This window comes from Schistocerca cancellata, chromosome 9, assembly GCF_023864275.1.
Source record: "Schistocerca cancellata isolate TAMUIC-IGC-003103 chromosome 9, iqSchCanc2.1, whole genome shotgun sequence".
NCBI classification, from domain to species: domain Eukaryota; kingdom Metazoa; phylum Arthropoda; class Insecta; order Orthoptera; family Acrididae; genus Schistocerca; species Schistocerca cancellata.
In genome coordinates, this window is record NC_064634.1 from 227625048 (window position 1) to 227644285 (window position 19238).

At 38.6% G+C, this 19238-nt stretch overlaps 1 protein-coding gene across 1 annotated transcript in view; it reads left to right on the plus strand.

Moving 5' to 3' along the window:
- LOC126101302 (uncharacterized) overlaps positions 1-19238 on the plus strand; it is a 264331-nt gene that overhangs the window by 26339 nt on the left and 218754 nt on the right. The window contains exons 4-5 of the mRNA XM_049911981.1: positions 8402-8445; positions 14615-14701. Coding sequence (XP_049767938.1) covers positions 8402-8445; positions 14615-14701 — 131 coding nt within the window. The remainder of the gene's footprint in view (positions 1-8401; positions 8446-14614; positions 14702-19238) is intronic.

Below are 19238 nucleotides of genomic sequence, written 5' to 3' on the forward strand. Positions count from 1 at the left end.
TTGCCTATATGGACCAAATGTAATGTACATTTCATATGTAATTCCAAATATGATTGTGGCAGCAGAATTTTTATGATAAATTTGGAAAATTTTAGGTCTGTCATTTTTTTAAAAACACAGAATTATGTTCACACAAAAATATTTCATTGAAGCTACAAGACTGCTCCCTAAAATTCTGTTTTCCCATTCATTCACTGAGCTCAGAACAAGAATTTGAGACTTTGGCATCAAATTCACTTTCTTTAGAGTTCTCTATAGAGTGTCATAGTAAAGAGAGATCTGAATCATGTCAGTCGAAATTAATAATGTCATTCAGCAAACCACCTTTTGAAATACTATTTTGTTGTTGTTCTTGATAGTTACTGCAATCAATTTTCTGTTCTGCTGCTGAAAATGATAAGAAGCTGACATACGTTTGATTTTTAAATGAAAGTAATGCAGATTGGACCAGGGCTGATAAGTTAAATTCACTGTGGTAAATGAAGTGAGTCTGATGTGAATTCTACTTAACATACATGTGCATAGCCAAAATAATGCATTCCAAATTATAGAAAATTAATATAAAATTTGGCTAAAGCTCAAGAGATTCAAATATAGCACTTCTTCCCCACCCATCCTGTATTGGTATTCCACCACCCACCTAACCTATGCAATATTTCTGTCCATCCCTACACAACTGCTGTTCCCAATGGCTTGCCTCATGGCTCATATCTCTGTAACAGACCTAGATGCAAGACCTGTTCCATACAGCCTCCTACCACCACCTACCCCAGTCCAATCACAAGCATCACCTATCTCATTGAAGGCATCCGTTGAAGGCAGGCTAATTGTGACACCTGTCATGTGATATACAACCTAAGCTGAAACTACTGTGCTTTATTATACATGGGTATGACAAACAGCAATCTGTCTGATGTGACTCTTCAAGCTTTCCCGGTGAATATGCAGTAAATAATCTTCACAGGTTTGCTGCCAGATCATGTTGTGCAAATTCCACCTAGCCACCAGCAAGGTTGAACCACCTGAACATATCAAACAGTTGCTCTGAGGAACTATTGTGGAATTTGCACAATGTGATCCAGAGGTAAACCAGTGGAGACTATTTACAACAATCTGTTTATCCCATTGAAAGGCCACCAACAAACTGTGGCCAAGAAACAGCTGGACCATCCAGATGCTGAGGGTGCTGCCCATCACAATGTTTTTGATTTTAATGACTGCTTCTCAGCCTGTCCACCTGGATTGTTCCTACCAACACTATCTTTTCTGAATCGCACAGGTGAGAACTCTTCCTACATTTTATGCTATGTTCCCATAACCCTCCTCACCTCAACCTTCATTAGTCACTGTCCGTCATCAACCTACTCCTTCCCTGCTCCCACTCCAAAGCTGTCTATTCCAAAAGCACACCCAAAGTCTTTTTAATTTTTTCCTTTCCTGCTGCCTCCCTGCCTGCTGTCCAACACCTTGAATGCACCTATTTGCCCTGCCCTCTGTCCCCCTCATCCCTGCATGCTCCCACAAGCAGCACTTTACTGTCCCCCATGTGTAACCTGGTCTCCCTCCCCCTGTCTGCCCCAACCTCCTCCTTACCCTTACCACCCAGACTGCTTCTCTCATCATGCACAGTTGTGCAGAGTCTGGCCTCACCACCCAATGACAGTGGGCATGTGTGTGTGGGCTGCATTTGTGTGAATCTGAGTATGTATGTTGTTTATTTCAGAGAAGGCCTTCTGGAATAAAGCTTACGTGTTAGTAGTCTTTTTACTTTGCCTGTCTGTGACTCAACACTCTGCTGTATAGTGAGTAGCAATTTATCTTTTTAAAAATATTGTCATAATTCCATCCTGGATTTTCCATTGTTTCATTCTGCACATTAAATAAGGTCATTACATAAAACATAAAATGTGGGTGTAATTATGAATGTCTGATCTAGAAATAACATAACTGAATCCTTAGCTTTCAGAAGTTTTAGAAGTTCCTTTGTTGGGAGAAATGGAAAATCTGAAAATAGAAAGTAAGACAAACAAAAGATATGATGATGATGTGGAACAGTAGTAACTCTAAACAATTGATGAATAGTGGTGCAAGGTTAAGAGGAGACTTGCCAACAAATTGTTATAAAACATCATTAATGACCTGCAATAATCAATATGTCATAGATGAAAGCTGTAGTTGAGGAACATCCAAGGTTTTAATTGGGGAAGTGGTTGCAAGACAAAGAAAACAAATGACAACAGAAATATGGAAACGAAAAGCACAATGAGGATGAAACCATACACAGGTAGAAAGTTAATACACTAATGGGCATTTACATTAATGACTGATGTGTTAGAAAGAGATGCCACTGTTGCCACAACATGGTGAATGGTGTAATTTAGAGTGTCACAAAAACTGAATGTCATCACAGCATCTACACATATTCAACACATAAGTGAATTCCAGGATGGATAAGTCATGTGGTATCAGTGTATGGGTGATCACGGCAAGATCATGGGTATGTGACACATGGGAAACTTCATCTCTGGGTTAGAGCAAGTGCTCGGCTTTATAACCTCTCTACTCCCATTAAAGCAATAAAAATACAGTTCAGAAACTATTATTGATAGTTATTTTTCCAAACTATACATAAAATATGACTTCATTACAATCAAATATATGTTCAACTGTGTAAAGGATGAACATGAGAGAGTGAAGGTCAGGTATTTATGATGTGTGATTTCAATAAAAATTTAGTCAACTTAGCTTTTCTCACAAAGATCATTGGAGATTTTTCTTATTGATGTTTATGACACAGAAGTATAAGTCAAAGATTTCTTTCTGTGGTGATTTCAGTAATGGTCCTCAGGTTTTTAAATTTTATGCATTAGTAAATAGTAAGTTTTTGCAGGATTTTAGTGTATATTCTTATTAACATGTGTTCATAATGCACTTTCAAGATGACAGAATCCAGCCACTCACTACCTTGCCAAAACATAACTCACATTCCAGGTGAATAAGGACAAAGATCGCACAGTAACACTTGAAAAACAGTGATATTATACAGACATATTCAGAGAGTCTACAACCTGACATTTATTTTTACAAGGTTTTAGAATTAATTTAAAAATATAGCAATAAAGATAGTTTCTTATGTAATTATGATTTCAAATAAAAAAAAGAAAAGAAAAAAAAGACTTGAGAGAAACCATATCATTCAAAATCACCTCCTTCCTGTGCTGTACAAAAGTCACCAGCCTATTAGTGTATCCCTGTTGGTAGACAGTGCACTGATATTAGCATAGATGCAGGGACATTTTATTGTATGTTCAAAACTGATGACTTGATATTGGGACTTACGTCAATAATCACATGAAGTGATGCGTGCCACTTCCCACAGTTCAATATTCAGGCAGTTCTCAGAGGTATTTTCATCTGGGGGGGGGGGGGGGGGTTACTTAAATTGGACGAAATGAGGATCCTGGTAAGTTTTTATTTATTTTATTTATTTATTTCATGTTTCATAGATCCATATGGGAACATATCCATGGATATAGGAGTCAAGGTTTTTTACAGATTATTGTTTTGTGCACAGATACATTGATCTTATCATTAGATTAAAGAAACTGTGAAGTTTAGCATATACTCTTACATATTAGTTAAGATACAGGACATCTGAAAGAATATACAGTCATACATAAATTTGGGTATTGTTCTTAAGTTATACAGGTGTCATATACAGACATACATAAATTTGGGTATTGTATTAAGTTACACTGTACTTACAGAGTATGAATCAATTGTAGAGGTCACACAGTAAGGTTTAAGCACAAACAAGAGATTCTATGCATTTTTGCTAAGAAATTCATCAGTACTGTAACAAGATTCATCTAAAAGGAACTGCTTCAGATTTTCTTTAAACTTTGGCATGTTTCCAACCAGTTCTTTAATGTGCAGTGGGAGGGCATTAAAAATCTTGGTGCCACTGTATAAAACCCCCTTCTGGACCATGCTTTTCGTTTTTAGCTCATAATCGATATCCAGTTTCCTTCGGGTGTTATAACTGTGGTATGAGCTACTGATTTTGAATAAGTTGATATTTTTTGTAACAAAGCACATCAGGGAAAAAATATATTGGGCAGGTGTAGTAAGGATTTGTAGAGCTCTAAACAGATCCCTGCATGAGTGCCTATGATGTATTCCACACATAATTCTTATTGGTCGCTTCTGTGCATGGAACACTTTTTTTGCTATTGGTTGATTTCCCCAAAATATTATACCATAGGCTATAAGTTGGTGAAAATAGCCAAAATATGCATTTTTTATTGTGCTCAAGTCCCTAGTGTCTGAAATTATTCTTAAGGAAACCATTGCTGAGCTTAGCCTTTTACACAGATTTTGAATATGGTGATGCCACTTCATTTTGCTATCTATATGCAGACCCAAGAATTTGGAGGACTCCCAACTTTCAAAATCTCGTGCTTACCCATTTTTAGGTTCATTTCATTAGTAACATTTGTGTTAGAAGAGAAATGAATGTAATTTGTCTTTTTTAGGTTGACTGTAAGGCCATTGGTTTCAAACCAGTTTGTCAAATCTGCAAAGGCTTTATTTGCAGCCTCATTTGACGTATTCCCTGAGAGATTATTAACTGATAAAGTGATGTCATCAGCAAACATGAGTATTTTCCCATATTCTGTACATAGTGCTAAGTCATTTATAAATATTTGAAAGAGCGATGGGCCCAATACTGAGCCTTGAGGTACTCCTGCAGTAATGGAGCCCCATTCTGAAGATACCTGGCCACCATGCAGTCCTTCCACGATTACTTTCTGCTTTCTACCACATAGGTAGGATTCAAACCATGTGCCTACGGTTCCACCCATTCGTAGGGTCTGGGCTTTACTCAAGAGAATATGGTGACTTACACTGTCAAAAGTTTTTGACAGGTCACAAAATATACCAGCCGTCATCATATTATTATTTATGGCTTCCATAACATTGTCAACAAATGCATGTATTGCATCCACGGTTGATACCCCTTTCCGAAAGCCAAACTAGCTACCGCTGAGGATGTTATATTTACTAAGATGCTCAACCATTCTGCTATGCATCAATTTCTCTAGTACCTTGGAGAAAACTGAGAGTAATGAAATTGGTCGATAGTTTGTAGCCTCAGTCTTTTCTCCTTTTTTATAAATTGGTCGTATAAGCCCATATTTTAGCCTGTCGGGAAAAACACCTTCTTGCAATGACATGTTACTAATATGGCAGAGGACTGTACTTATTTCTTTACAACAGTATTTCAGTAACTTGCTGGAAATGTTGTCAACTCCAGCAGAATTTTTACATTTTAAAGACATAATTATTTTTTTCTAATTCTATCACTGTAGTTTTTTGAAGATGCATCTCATCTATTTTGTTAGTTAAGGTGTTATGCAAGTATTTTGTAGCTTTCTTTACAGAACCCTAGCATCCCGTTTGGTTGGTGACTGTTAGGAAATGATTGTTAAAGATATTAGCCACCATTTCGGGAGCATCCACCAAAAGGCTCCCAGTTCTTAAGCTAATCACTTATTTGGCAGATAGGCTTTTCCCCATCTCGCTTTTAATTCATTTCCATATGGTTTTCATTTTGTTATCTGATTAGTCAATTTCCTTTTTTAGATACATACTTTTAGATTTCTGGATCACCTTCCTTAATATCTTAGAGTACACTTTATATTGCCCCATAACTGCAGTATTGTTAGACTGTCTGGCTGAGGCATACAATTCTCTTTTTGTTTTACATGAAATTTTGATGCCCTGGGTAATCCATGGCTTAAATGCAGGGTTACATTGATTTTCTCTGACTCTTTTATTTGGAAACGCCTCCTCAGAAAGATTTGATGTTAAATTAACAAATACATTAAATTTTGTGTTGACATCTGCTGAGATGAATACTTCAGAACATTCTACTAACTGTAGCTGCTGCCTGTATGTCTCCATTGTTTCTTTATTTATTGGTCTCTCATTTTTCCAGATAGCTTTTGGTTTTCTGTTAAGATTTAAATGGGGGATTGTCAGAAGTATAGCATCATGGTCTGACAGCCCATTTAGGACTTGACTGACTGTCAAGCTACTGTGCCTAGACTTATCAACAAACACATTATCAATTAGAGTACTGGAGTGGGCAGTTACCCTACTGGGAAATTCAACTACTTGCATTAGATTGTAACAGCTCATTAGTTGCTCCAGTTCCATTCTGTCATAACTTTCATTCAGGAAATTTACATTAAAGTCGCCTAGTATTATGAGTGAAATGTTTTTTCTGTACAATTTTGATAACATTGCTTCAGTTTGTTTGAGAAAGATTCCAAGATTCCCTGCAGGTGCTCTATAAATAAAGTTTGCCAGTGTATCTCACTGGTGGACTATTTGGGTGCCAACTGCCTCATTAGAAGCATCTGTTCACCAAACTACAGCTACAGGGAACCTGCACCTGCACAAAGACTGATTGCTTCCAAATTCTGTCAGAATAACTTGAAGATCACTCCATGGATATGAAGCAGCTTGTGCATTTCCCCTTCCTCACAACTAACCAAACTCTTGAGGTCCACCACCTCCAACTTAATGATCACATCTGGGTAGCACTGAGTGTATCTTTGACACGCGGACTGACAACTGCAAGCTTCATTGGGGACTACACCAGTCTACAAGTACATGAATTTACAAGCCACCATCACAAATTTGGACCTCTCTGGCTGCAGACCTACTATTGGCTCTGAGTCCAATGTGGTGAAGTTAGTACCTTACAGCCAGTGGGCCACCTCTGAGTCTACTTCCAGTTGCTGCCAGCCTCCTGCCTAGAGGACTACTGTTTGAGATTCAAGTCAGGCAGCTGCTCAGTCACCTTTACCTGAGCAGGCATACTGTCACTGTCCACTTCTACTTGCAAGGGCAGACACCACAGCTGATACCAGCTTTCACTACAGTGTTTGAAGCAGTGTAGCACACCTTTCAGCACATCATGCCCTGAGCTGTGAAACTGTGGTCTGTTGTTGCACACAAGACCCCTCATGTTGGCACCCTCACTGAGTCACTGGTTATCACCATTTCCCCAGCTGTGCAACCCAGCAAACTGTCAAAAACTGTAGGGTGCTTGCTTGCCTCAACACCTCTGTGCACATGACCTGGGGGACACAGCCTCTGCCAAGCTTTATTGAGATTGTTGCAGTTTGATCACTAATAAAATGACTGTTTAATCAATGAAATTTCCATGACATGTCAGACTGCAACCAAACAACCACTTGCTGCTCCACTGATACCTCACCCTTGGTGGTGAAATACTGCCTTCCTGACACTTACAACCCAGTTCCACAACCCACCATAGTGGTCATCCACACCTGGCCATTACATGTGGTGTCAGCAGTGCGACTGGCATCTGCAGCTGGACCTGGGACCATGTCTCCAGACACAACGTGTAATTTCAAAATGCATGGGGGGGGCCTCTTAATCTCCCCCCCCCCCCCCCCCCACAACCACCCCATCCCCACCCCTTTCAAGTACTGTGTTGAGTCAGTGCATCTTCTGCTTCTGCTGTGATTTTAATTCTGTTTCCATATTGTACTGTAGCAAATAAACTCAGACAGTGTTCTGAGGATATATGAATATGAATATTAATTTTTGCCTGGTTGGTATGGGCAATATGTCTTATCATAAGCAAGATATGTAACTCACTGTCCAGAAGTGTGTATGGTTTTAACAATGTGTAGCACTAGCACATCAGGAGGTGAAGCTGAGTTTTGTCAGGAAGATCCCTGACTGTATTATTTTTTTGTCATTTCATTTTGTTTCTCCTGTTGATGCTGTTTTGATGTACTTATCGAACAGTCTTCCTGACTGGGGAAATTAGGTTATAATGAAACAAATTTGTAATAGTGTTATGTTTAAGTGTATTTGTCGTTTGTGTTGTGTGTTTTTAATAGAGGTTTACTCATGTTGTTGTCAATATCACAGTGGGGGAAAAGTTTCCAATTTTAGCATCCCAATTAACTGAGTTGAGAACAGAGACAGCAAATAGCTTTAAGGAAATAATGGATATGGGAGCAGGTGAAGCAAATATAGCGTAGGGAATAAAGGTTGTGGAAAATAATGTAGCTTTGCACAGTGAGTTCCAGAGCATGGAGAAAAGAGGCAGGAACAATTTGATGAGTGGTTGACTAAAAATGAGCAGAGGTATGTTTCTCTCTTGATAAGGGATGTGAAGCTTTTGGAGATGCTTGAAAAAAGTAGAATTATTCCAGAACATGCAGAGAAGAAGCAGCAAGAATCTAATAGCTGTTGGCTGAAAACAGGCACCCATATGGTTCTCCAATGATAGGGAATATGAGGCTTTTGGAGAGGCTTGAAAGAAGGAGAAAGGGTAGCACTTATGTAGGAGCATATAATGGGAACAAAAAAGTCAGTAGTGTAAGTGTAGTTGATGTAGAGAGAACTAATGCTATATAAGTTATGGAGAGTAATGTAGAATTACCAGTTTCAACATCTTGTGAAAATGCTGTGTCTGAATCATCTGTAGCACTGGACAAAGTGAATGCATGCTCCACCAGAACAAATGAGTGTGTGAGTAGCAACTTGGGTAATGATTTATGTGCTGCATTATCTATTCAAGTTTGTAGAGCCTGGACCTACAGGGAATTACATGTGCCAGTGATTTTTATTTTACATAGAGGAATTGCAGACAGCAATTATTTTTTTTCTTTTTTTTCTTTTTTTTGGTAACTGCAGAGGAAACACAAGAATCAATTGACAATATTAAATATGTTGCAGATATTCTGAGTAATGAGATGGTACAGTCACATTTATTTCTGAAGGATGTAGATTTAACAAGACATGTGGTAGCACCACCTTCTCATGCTTAGGGTGGTTGGGTGGGTGGGTGGGTAGGGGGGGGGGGGATAAAGAGTAAAAGGAAAAATGCTTGTAAGACTATTAATTGGGTCAGCAATGCTAAATCTTCTCAGGAGTGTGTGCCTGAGGATCAGGAATTTCACACACAAAAGTGATGACACTGGTAATGCTATGCATCTTGGTTGTAAGAAGGGGTGTCATGCAAAAATTGACATGGAAGTATGATGGGGTTTGAGGAAACATTGTTGCAGATAGGGGACACTGTCACGTGATAAACCAACCAATTAAAGTGCAGTCAAGGCCCCTAAGACTCAGTTTGCATGACATAGTAGCACAAGCCATAAGGAAACACAAGAAGTATACAGTCTGTGATTAGCATTACAGTGTGGTAACTAAGAGGAACACCTGTCAATGTACTGTGTGTGGTAATACCATATGTGGTAAATGTGTCAATGCAAAGATAAAGTTCTGAATGATGTGCCAAAAAGCAAGTAAGGGAACCACCAGATAGATGGAAAGTTCCAAAAATAAGTGATCAATTGTATAGGACCATTGGTCATCAAAAGGGAATATGTTAAGAGGGAAAAATTGTTCCATTATATTTTAATATGTTGTGTGATGGACTAATTGAGTAATGTTTATGGGTGAAAATTAGGGAAGTCCAGCAAACTTGTTGCTACAAGAGATAGACTAAATTACTCATACCCAATAACAAACAGGTACAGATGGTGCCTAATAAGCATGAAGAATTTATTAGGTTAATCCATTTACTGTTAAGTAGTTGTTATGGTATATTCTGAGAGTCAAGAATCTGGTAATATTGCATTGCTAGTTTGTAAGTGGTAATTAAGTGATCTATTGGCCATATCTAATTAGGAGAAAAGCCAGTGGACTTATCATAGGAGTGCCATTTAGGTTATGTATGCAGCCCATGAACCTTGTGCTCTACACAGTTATCCATTTGTGGGATCTATGTTGAACCTCTGTTGAGTTACCATGAGCCAAGATCTGGAGACATGATCTACTGAAGAAAGAGGACGTGTCTAGTACCACCTTTATATTTTGGCATTTCTTAAGAAAGAAATGATGCTGGCATGGCTAACACAAGAGGCCAGGGAAGTGGGTCACACAGGTCTAAACAGATACTGGTACATTAGTGGCTGCCTACCAATACAACAAGAACTGACACTATGATGCCAGGCAATTACCACATTGTCAGACCAGCTGAGGGACCAGAATTGTAATCTCATTGACACAGCAGAAAAGCAGAGCTATTACAGCATTGTAAAGCTGACTGATTCACATTCAAGATGTGGGTTCTTTTGGGGCTTACACAATGGGAATCAATTCCTTGGAAACACAAGTATTCACCAAGCCTGTATAAATAACCTTCAATCTTAGAAAAATGCATGCAGTCTGACAACTGCAAGCTTCAAGGGTAGGTGTACATCAGTATAGGATTTCACATGAATCTACAAGCAACTATCATGACACTTGGCCTTATGTAGCTGCAGGCCTACTGTTGGTTCTGAGTCCAATGTTGTGGATTTTGTGCCCTTCAGCTGGTGGGTACCTCTGAGCCATTTTCCATTTGCTGCCAGCCACCTATCTTGGAGGACTACTATTCAAGACCTGGGTGTGAGCTGCTCTGCCACTTTTGTGTGTGCAGGCATAATCTCACTGTCTGCCTCTGCTTGTAAGGGCATGCAACACTGCTGAATTTTCCTCCACAATGTCCACAGTGGGATTTTACACCTTCTGGCACATCCTGCACTGAGCTGTGATGCTGCAGCTGTTTAGTTCATGTGTGGCACAGTCTACAGCATGACCCCTTGTTAAGTCACTGACATCATCATTTAATTGGGTGCACAACACTGCAAACTGCCAGAGATTGCAGGCTACTTGCTTGCGTCAGGGCCTCCACACATGCTGTGTGTAGCACATGTCTTGAGGGGCATAGCCACGATCAGTAATTGCTGAGAGTGTTGTAGTTTTATCACTAATAAAGTGAATGTTTAATCAATTATTTTTACATGATAAATTTGACTGCCACCAGGTAGCCACCCACTGCTCCACTGCTATTTTGACAAGATGGTGTACTTTTGGCTTCCCAATGTTTTCAGTCCAGTTCCACAACGTACCATAGTGACCCTCCACACTTGGCACTGCAGTGCACTGCACAAACTTTCAGCCTCATACCTAAGACCTGGTTTCAGTTATTCTTGGATCATTTTATATGTGACAGGGCCCCAGGAGAGGACCTGCCCATTTACTAATATCTACTGCACAAAATGTCTTCAGATTCCACTGACTGTGCATACACTCTAGGAAAAAAATGAGGCACCACAAAGCAGTTATCTGAATGGTATGGAAATTGCTAGATGTGATGTACATGTAAAGATAAAAAAATGATTACAGTTTCAGAAAGATTGGTTGACTTGTTCAAAAGAATGAGCTTTGCAAATTGATCAAGTCAAAAACATGCTGGTTCATCTCTGGCCCTTATGTAAGTAGTTATTCAGCTTAGCATTGTTGTACATGCACCTGAGGGATATCATGCCAAATTCTGTCTAATTGTCATGTTAGATGGTAAAAATACTGAGCTGGTGGGAGGATACTGCCCATAATATTGCAAACATTCTTAACTGGATAGAGATCTGATGACCTTGCTGGCAAATGTGTGATTTGGAAAGCACAATCACAATCAGTAGAAGCTCACATCATGTGCAGATGGGCATTATTTTGCTGAAATGTAATCTTAGGATGACCTACTATGAGGGACAACAAAATGGCAAGTAAAATATTGTCAGTACACTGCTCTGCTGTATAGATGCCATGTCTGACAACCAAATGGGTCCTGCTAGGAAAAGAAATGACACCGCAGACCATTTCCCTGGTTGTTCTGCTTTATGATGGGTGACAGTCAGGTTGGTACATCACCACCATCCAGGGCATCTCCAGACTCATCTTTGTTGGTCATCAGACTCAGTTCAAAGCAGGATACATCAATGACGACAATTCTACTCCATTTGATGGGATACTAGGCCAAAGACATGTTTGGAGATACTCCAGACAGAGGTGGGATAACAACCTGGCTGGCACCCACCATACAACCCAATAACCAGCAACAATGGTCTATATTCAATGTCCTGTTTTGTTGCCATTCATGGCAAGCCATCCTGGGCTTATATTTCACCAAGATAATGCCCACCCACACATGGCAAAATTTTCTTCTGCTTATGTTCATGCTTGCCAAACCCTATCTTAGACAGCAGGATCATCTAATCTCTCCCCAAGTGAGAATGTTTGGAACATTATGGGCTAGGCCCTCCAGAGAGCTCAGGATTTTTATGCTCTAACACATCAGTTGGTCAGAATTTGGCACTGTATACCTCAAGAGGATAGCCAACAACTCTATCAATCTATACTTAGCTGAATGATTGCTTACATAGGGGCCAGAGGTGGATCAATGTGTTATTGACTCACTCCATTCGTGGAGTTCTTTCTCTTGAATAAGTCATCCATTTTTTCTGAAATTGTAATAATTTGTTTATCTGTACCTGTACATTACATTTATGAATTTGCATTCAATTTGGATAATTCTTTTGTGGTGCATCTTTTTTTTATTTAAATATATTTGAAACAGCTAGACAGTATTGATTATAAGCAGATAGAATTTGTTGAAAACAGTCAGAAGATATTCACTCATTTCTTTGTTTCTTAAGAGTAATTGCCAAACCAACTTAATTCTTTACGTAGTTAAAAATGCCAATAAAATAAGTGGCATCCAAAGCCTGCTACAAAAGTCTAAGTCCTAAATGCGCACAATAACAATCCAAAACTCACTGGCAAAAATCCTGTCCTGGAAAAAAGTGAAAATAATCACTTTAATTTACACTAGGTGTGTATCAAACCATGCAAACATACATTCCACCTCCAGAAACTCTCGCAGCTGAATCGTCATTGCTCACACTAAGGCACCCTAGTGCAAAGTTTTTCATGATCTGTCATCACAATCGTTCTACGTGCTCAGTCCGGAACTGCACAACTGCTACGGTCACAGGTTCGAATCCTGCCTCAGGCATGGATGTGTGTGATGTCCTTAGGTTAATTAAGTTTAAGTAGTTCTAAGTTCTAGGGGACTGATGACCACAAATGTTAAGTCCCAAAGTGCTCAGAGCCATTTGAACCATTTTTTTTTTGTCATCATAATCACATTTTTATTGCTTATTTGATTTAATCATACTGTTCATGATAATACTGTATATAAATCAATGTGCTTTTTAACCTTGCATGTGATGATGCATCTAGAATTTTCATGTATGAAATAGTTTTAAAATAAGTGGTGAAAAAATGAAATCAGCTTCTTCCTTACTAAAATATTAACAAAGGAAGCAAACTTACTGTTAACATGCAACTGTAATCTTACTATATCAACTCAAAGGTCAGGTGACCAGTTCTTATCTGGTGCTTATTAATGTGATGTGGTAAGATTAGGTGGTGATCACTCTTTGTCATCATGACAAATTGCTAGACTGCCAGGTAAGATTGATGTGCACTCTGTGATACAGCACCTCAACCACTTTTCCTCTTTCAGTACATTTCCATGATGCATCAGGAGTTTGTATTTTAATATTCTAGAAATTATTATTACTCCTAAGCACTGCAAAAATTTAGAAAATGTTTGATGTTATCTATACACAAATAACAGTCTGTAATTCTAAGAACAAATTCAGATCTACATCTCATTGGTTTTTAAATAGACTATCAAAGAAATCTGTACTCCATTTCCACACAAAGTTAAGCTTTTCCTAAGTTTTAAGCCTTTTGGCCATCTTTGTTGTGTGATAACTTCCATACACATTGCTCCATCGGTTACTACATAGTCTCTTTCTTTTCGTTTCATCAAGACCATTCCATTCCTGTATTACATCACCCTCTAACTTTATGGGTTCACATACTTTCATTTTTGACTGGGCTGTCATATAGCTTATTTAACCTTGGCATATTTGAGCATGAGGTACACATGAAAACATCAGCTGCACTAATCGCTTCCTGGAAAAGTGGCTACCTCCTCATCTGCCGTAGCCATTACCTTCAACATTGCATCTGTGTGTTAACCACATTGGACAAAACACATGACTGAGTTTGTCATCTGTAAATTTACAAGCTGGAGGCATCTCTGCACCTCGACTCTGAACTGTGCACACCTGTCAATTCTTGCATGTGCTGCATGGCCCACCTTCAGCTGCATAAAATGTGCACTCATACACACTTCTGTACACAGGATAGAGAGCAGCTGTCACTGCCATTTAGGGCAAAAGTGGTACTACATGCTGCCAGGTTGGTGTCTTCTACTCAGTGGCTCATGTATGTAGAAGAGGGATGGGAATGCTGCAAATGCCAGTAGAGGAGCAGAGGAGAAATAAACTCAATCTATTTTCACTAGTTTAATAGAAGAAGCAAAATTCTTGTTGGAAAAGTACAAAGGTTTTTCAAATAGCCATTGAGTATTTGTTTTACAAGTTTTTTCCCAGATAAATGTCATTGTTGTTTACATTTCTTGTTCACTGATAGAGAATGGAAAGAATATATGTTAGTTACAAATATCACTTTAATGTTGCTGATTGTATAATGTGTGTGCATGTGCTGTATCTGTGAATAAATTATGTTGTAACCTAATGCCAGTTTTTGTTTTGCAGTTGACAGGAATGGAGCACAACTTACTGCAAGTCCAGCAGAGTATTTGAAAATTGACATGAACCACAAAATTATTAAAAACATAACATTGCCATCCTATGATGACAGTTACTATTTCAAGACGTACAAGGTATGAGACAGTATTTTAAATAATATTAATCCAGAAACAAATTTTACAGATTTCTCCACGTAGTTTCATGTTTTAGGTAGTAATCTGATACTTAACATATTTATTTAAATTCTGTTTCTATTACGATATATACTCACCCGTACTTGCCTTTAGTGGCTTCTATGACTGCAGGATGTACAACAAAATTTCTGTCTTATTTTTTCTATACTCCACCTTTGTTTCCTTAGCTGATTTCCCACTCTTTTCTTCTTTTCCCCTTCCACTCTTTTCCAAATGAAGGTTTTCCATATTCATAGTTATTTGCCTGTCTACTACATCACTATGAAGACACTTTGCAGATGATGAAGAAATTCATGAAATGTATGATGAGATAAAAGAAATTATTCAGGTAGTGAAGGGAGGCGAAAATTTGATAGTCATGGGTTACTGGAATTCGAGAGTAGGAAAAAGGAGAGAAGGAAACATAGTGAGTGAATATGGATTGGGGGTAAGAAATGAAATAGGAAGCCATCTGGTAGAATTTGGCACAGAGTATAACTTAATCATAGCTAACACTTAGTTCAAGAATCGTAAAAGAAGGTTGTATACATGGAAGAATCCTGGACATACTAGAAGGTATCAGATAGATTATATAATGGTAAGACAGATATTTAGGAACTAGGTTTTAAATTGTAAGACATTTACAGGGGCAGGTGTGAACTCTGACCACGATCTATTGGTTATGAACTGTAGACTAAAACTGAAGAAACTGCAAAAAGGTGGGAATTTAAGGAGATGGGACCTGGATAAACTGAAAGAACCAGAGGTTTTACAGAGTTTGAGGGAGAGCATAAGGGAACAATTGACAGGAATGGGGAAAGAAATACAGCAGAAGAAGAATGGGTAGCTCTGAGGGATGAAGTAGTGAAGGCAGCAGAGGATCAAGTAGGTAAAAAGACGAGGGCTAGTAGAAATCCTTGGGTAACAGAAGAAATATTGAATTTAATTGATGAAAGGAGAAAATATAAAAGTGCCGTAAATGAAGCAGGCAAAAAGAAATACAAATGTCTCAAAAATGAGATCAACAGGATGTGCAAAATGGCTAAGCAGGGATGGCTAGAGGACAAATGTAAGGATGTAGAGGCTTATCTCACTAGGGGTAAGATAGATACTGCCTACAGGAAAATTAAAGAGACCTTTGGAGAAAAGAGAACCACTTGTATGAATATCAAGAGCTCAGTTGGAAACCCAATTCTAAGGAAAGAAGAGAAAACAGAAAGGTGGAAGGAGTATATAGAGGGTCTATACGAGGGCGATGTACTTGAGGACAATATTATAGAAATGGAAGAGAATGTAGATGAAAATGAAATGGGAGATACGATACTGCATGAAGAGTTTGACGGAGCACTGAAAGACCTGAGTCAAAACAAGGCCCTGGGAATAGACAACATTCCATTAGAACTACTGACAGCCTTGGGAGAGCCAGTCCTGACAAAACTCTACCATCTGGTGAGCAAGATGTATGAGACAGGCGAAATACCCTCAGACTTCAAGAAGAATATAATAATTCCGATCCCAAAGAAAGAAGGTGTTAACAGATGTGAAAATTACCAAACTATCAGTTTAATAAGCCACAGCTGCAAAATACTAGCGCGAATTCTTTGCAGACGAATGGAAAAACGGGTAGAAGCTAACCTTGGGAAAGATCAGTTTGGATTCTGTAGAAATATTGGAACACGTGAGGCAATACTGACCATATGACTTAGCTTAGAAGAAAAATTAAGAAAAGGCAAACCTACATTTCTAGCATTTGTAGACTTAGAGAAAGCTTTTGACAATGTTGACTGGAATACTCTCTTTCAAATTCTAAAGGTGGCAGGGGTAAAATACAGGGAGCAAAAGGCTATTTACAATTTGTACAGAAACCAGATGGCAGTTATAAGAGTCGAGGGGCATGATAGGGAAACAGTGGTGGGGAAGGGAGTGACACTGGGTTTTAGCCTCTCCCAAATGTTATTCAATCTGTATATTGAGCAATCAGTAAAGGAAACAAAAGAAAAATTTGAAGTAGATATTAAAATCCATGGAGAAGAAATAAAAACTTTGAGGTTCACTGATGACATTGTAATTCAGTCAGAGACAGCAAAGGACTTGGAAGAGCATTTGAATGGAATGGACAGTGTCTTGAAAGACAGATATAAGATGAACATCAACAAAAGCAAAACGAGGATAATGGAATGTAGTTGAATTAAGTCAGATGATGCTGAGGTAATTAGATTAGGAAATGAGACACTTAAAGTAGTAAAGAAGTTTTGCTATTTGGGGAGCAAAATAACTGATGATGGTTGAAGTAGAGAAGAAATAAAATGTAGACTGGCAATGGCAAGGAAAGCGTTTCTGAAGAAGAGGAATTTGTTAACATCGAGTATAGATTTAAGTGTCAGGAAGCCGCTTCTGAAAGTATTTGTATGGAGTATAGCCATATATGGAAGTGATACATGGATGATAGATAGTTTGGACAAGAAGAGAATAGAAGCTTTTGAAATGTGGCGCTACAGAAGAATGTTGAAGATTAGATGGTTAGATCACATAACTAATGAGGAGGTATTGAATCGAATCGGGGAGAAAAGAAGTTTGTGGCACAACTTGACAAGAAGAAGGGATTGGTTGGTAGGACATGTTCTGAGGTATCAAGGGATCGTGAATTTAGCATTGGATGGCAGCGTGGAGGGTAAAAATCGTAGAGGGTGACCAAGAGATGAATACACTAAGCAGATTCAGAAGGATGTAGGTTGCAGTAAGTACTGGGAGATGAAGAAGCTTGCACAGGATAGAGTAGCATGGGGAGCTGCATCAAACCAGTCTCAGGACTGAAGACCACAACAACAACATGAAGACACTACTCTCCTTCATGGTATTAAGTATGAATTCTATATATTTTAAACAAATATAGTCTTAGACAAAAGCACAAAGTTAAGGTGTCACCCATGCTAGTTGGATACAATTCTGCATTGTTGCCTGATGAACAAAATATGGGCATACAAAATATCTGACCAGCTTTGTGTTTGGGTTGAAGAATTCATAGCTAACAGAGCACAGCATGTCACACAGTGGCTTGATGCTTGGTGGACAGATTAGCAGCTGACTCTCAACATTAACATATGTAACATATCACATGTAAATAGGTAGAGAAACCCATTATGATTACGTGATGGCCAAACGACCATGGGAAACTCTTTGTTTACTATAGGAGAATATGTATACTGAGATATTTAAAATGACCGTATAAAAAATATCACAAGAAAGGAAGATGACCAGCTAAGACTCATTGGGAGAATCACTATTAAGTATAGCTCATGAATGAAGCAACCAGTTTATAAAACACTAGATTTTTTAATTATTTATTTTTAATTTTCAGTGCTTATTCCGCAGGTCAGTAAGTAAATTTGTAGGCAAGAATATGATGTTCCCAACATAAATTTTATTAATTGTGCATCATTTACATATGATTAATGTATATACAAATTATTTGCATTAATTTACACACAATTTGTTTTTCACTTCACATCAAGATAAAAAGAGATCTAGCTATGAGTTTCAGTATATAAGTAATGGATTACATATGCAATGATCTTGATTGTATAGTAGTATATGTTGTAGTACGAGGGTGGTTTGAAAAGTTCTCGGAATCAACACGAGAGGTCAGTGCTGGCACAATGAATCATTCACGTGATATTCATTGGACTGTTACCTGTAAACAGGTGCCTTGTCAGTGCCCTTGGAAGAGATCTGTGGCAGTGACATGGCTCCACTGCTGTTCCCGTGTAGTGATTTGTGAAGATGGAAAAAACTGAGATTCGAGCCGTGATTAAGTACTTCATAAAGAAAGGTATGAAAACAAAGGACATTCATTCCAATTTCCAGAATATACTGGGGGACTCTGCTCCTTCATATTCAACTGTTGCCAAGTGGACAAATGAATTTAAATTTGGTGGGGAGAGCTTAGATAATGATCTGTGCAGTGGTCAGCCAAGACGTGTCACTACTCCAGAAATCATTGCAAAATTGCACAAAGTGGTCAAGAAGGATTGGTGATTGAAAGTGTGTGAAATTGCTCACACTTTCCAGATGTCATCTGAAAGGGTATATCACATTTTAACTGAAAAATTGGGAATGAAACAATTATCTGCAAGATGGGTACCACGACTCTTGATCTGCACCCGTACACAAGTGCCATCGCCATGGCAAAATCACACAAACTAAGGTATGAATTGTTGCCACACCTGCCTCAAAACCCCATATGGCTTTGTCAGACTTCCGTCTCTTCCCAAAACTGAAAATTTTTCTAAGCGGATGAAGATTCACTCCAAGCGAAAAACTGATAGCCGGAGTTGACAACTATTTTGCAGGCCTGGAGGAAACTCATTTTCGAGATGGGATCAAGGCACTGGAATATCGTTGAACCAAGTGCGTTAATGTACAAGGAGGCTACATTGAAAAATAAAAAATGTTGTAGCGATGTAAGTACTTTTTTTGTGTCCTGTTCCGAGAACTTTTC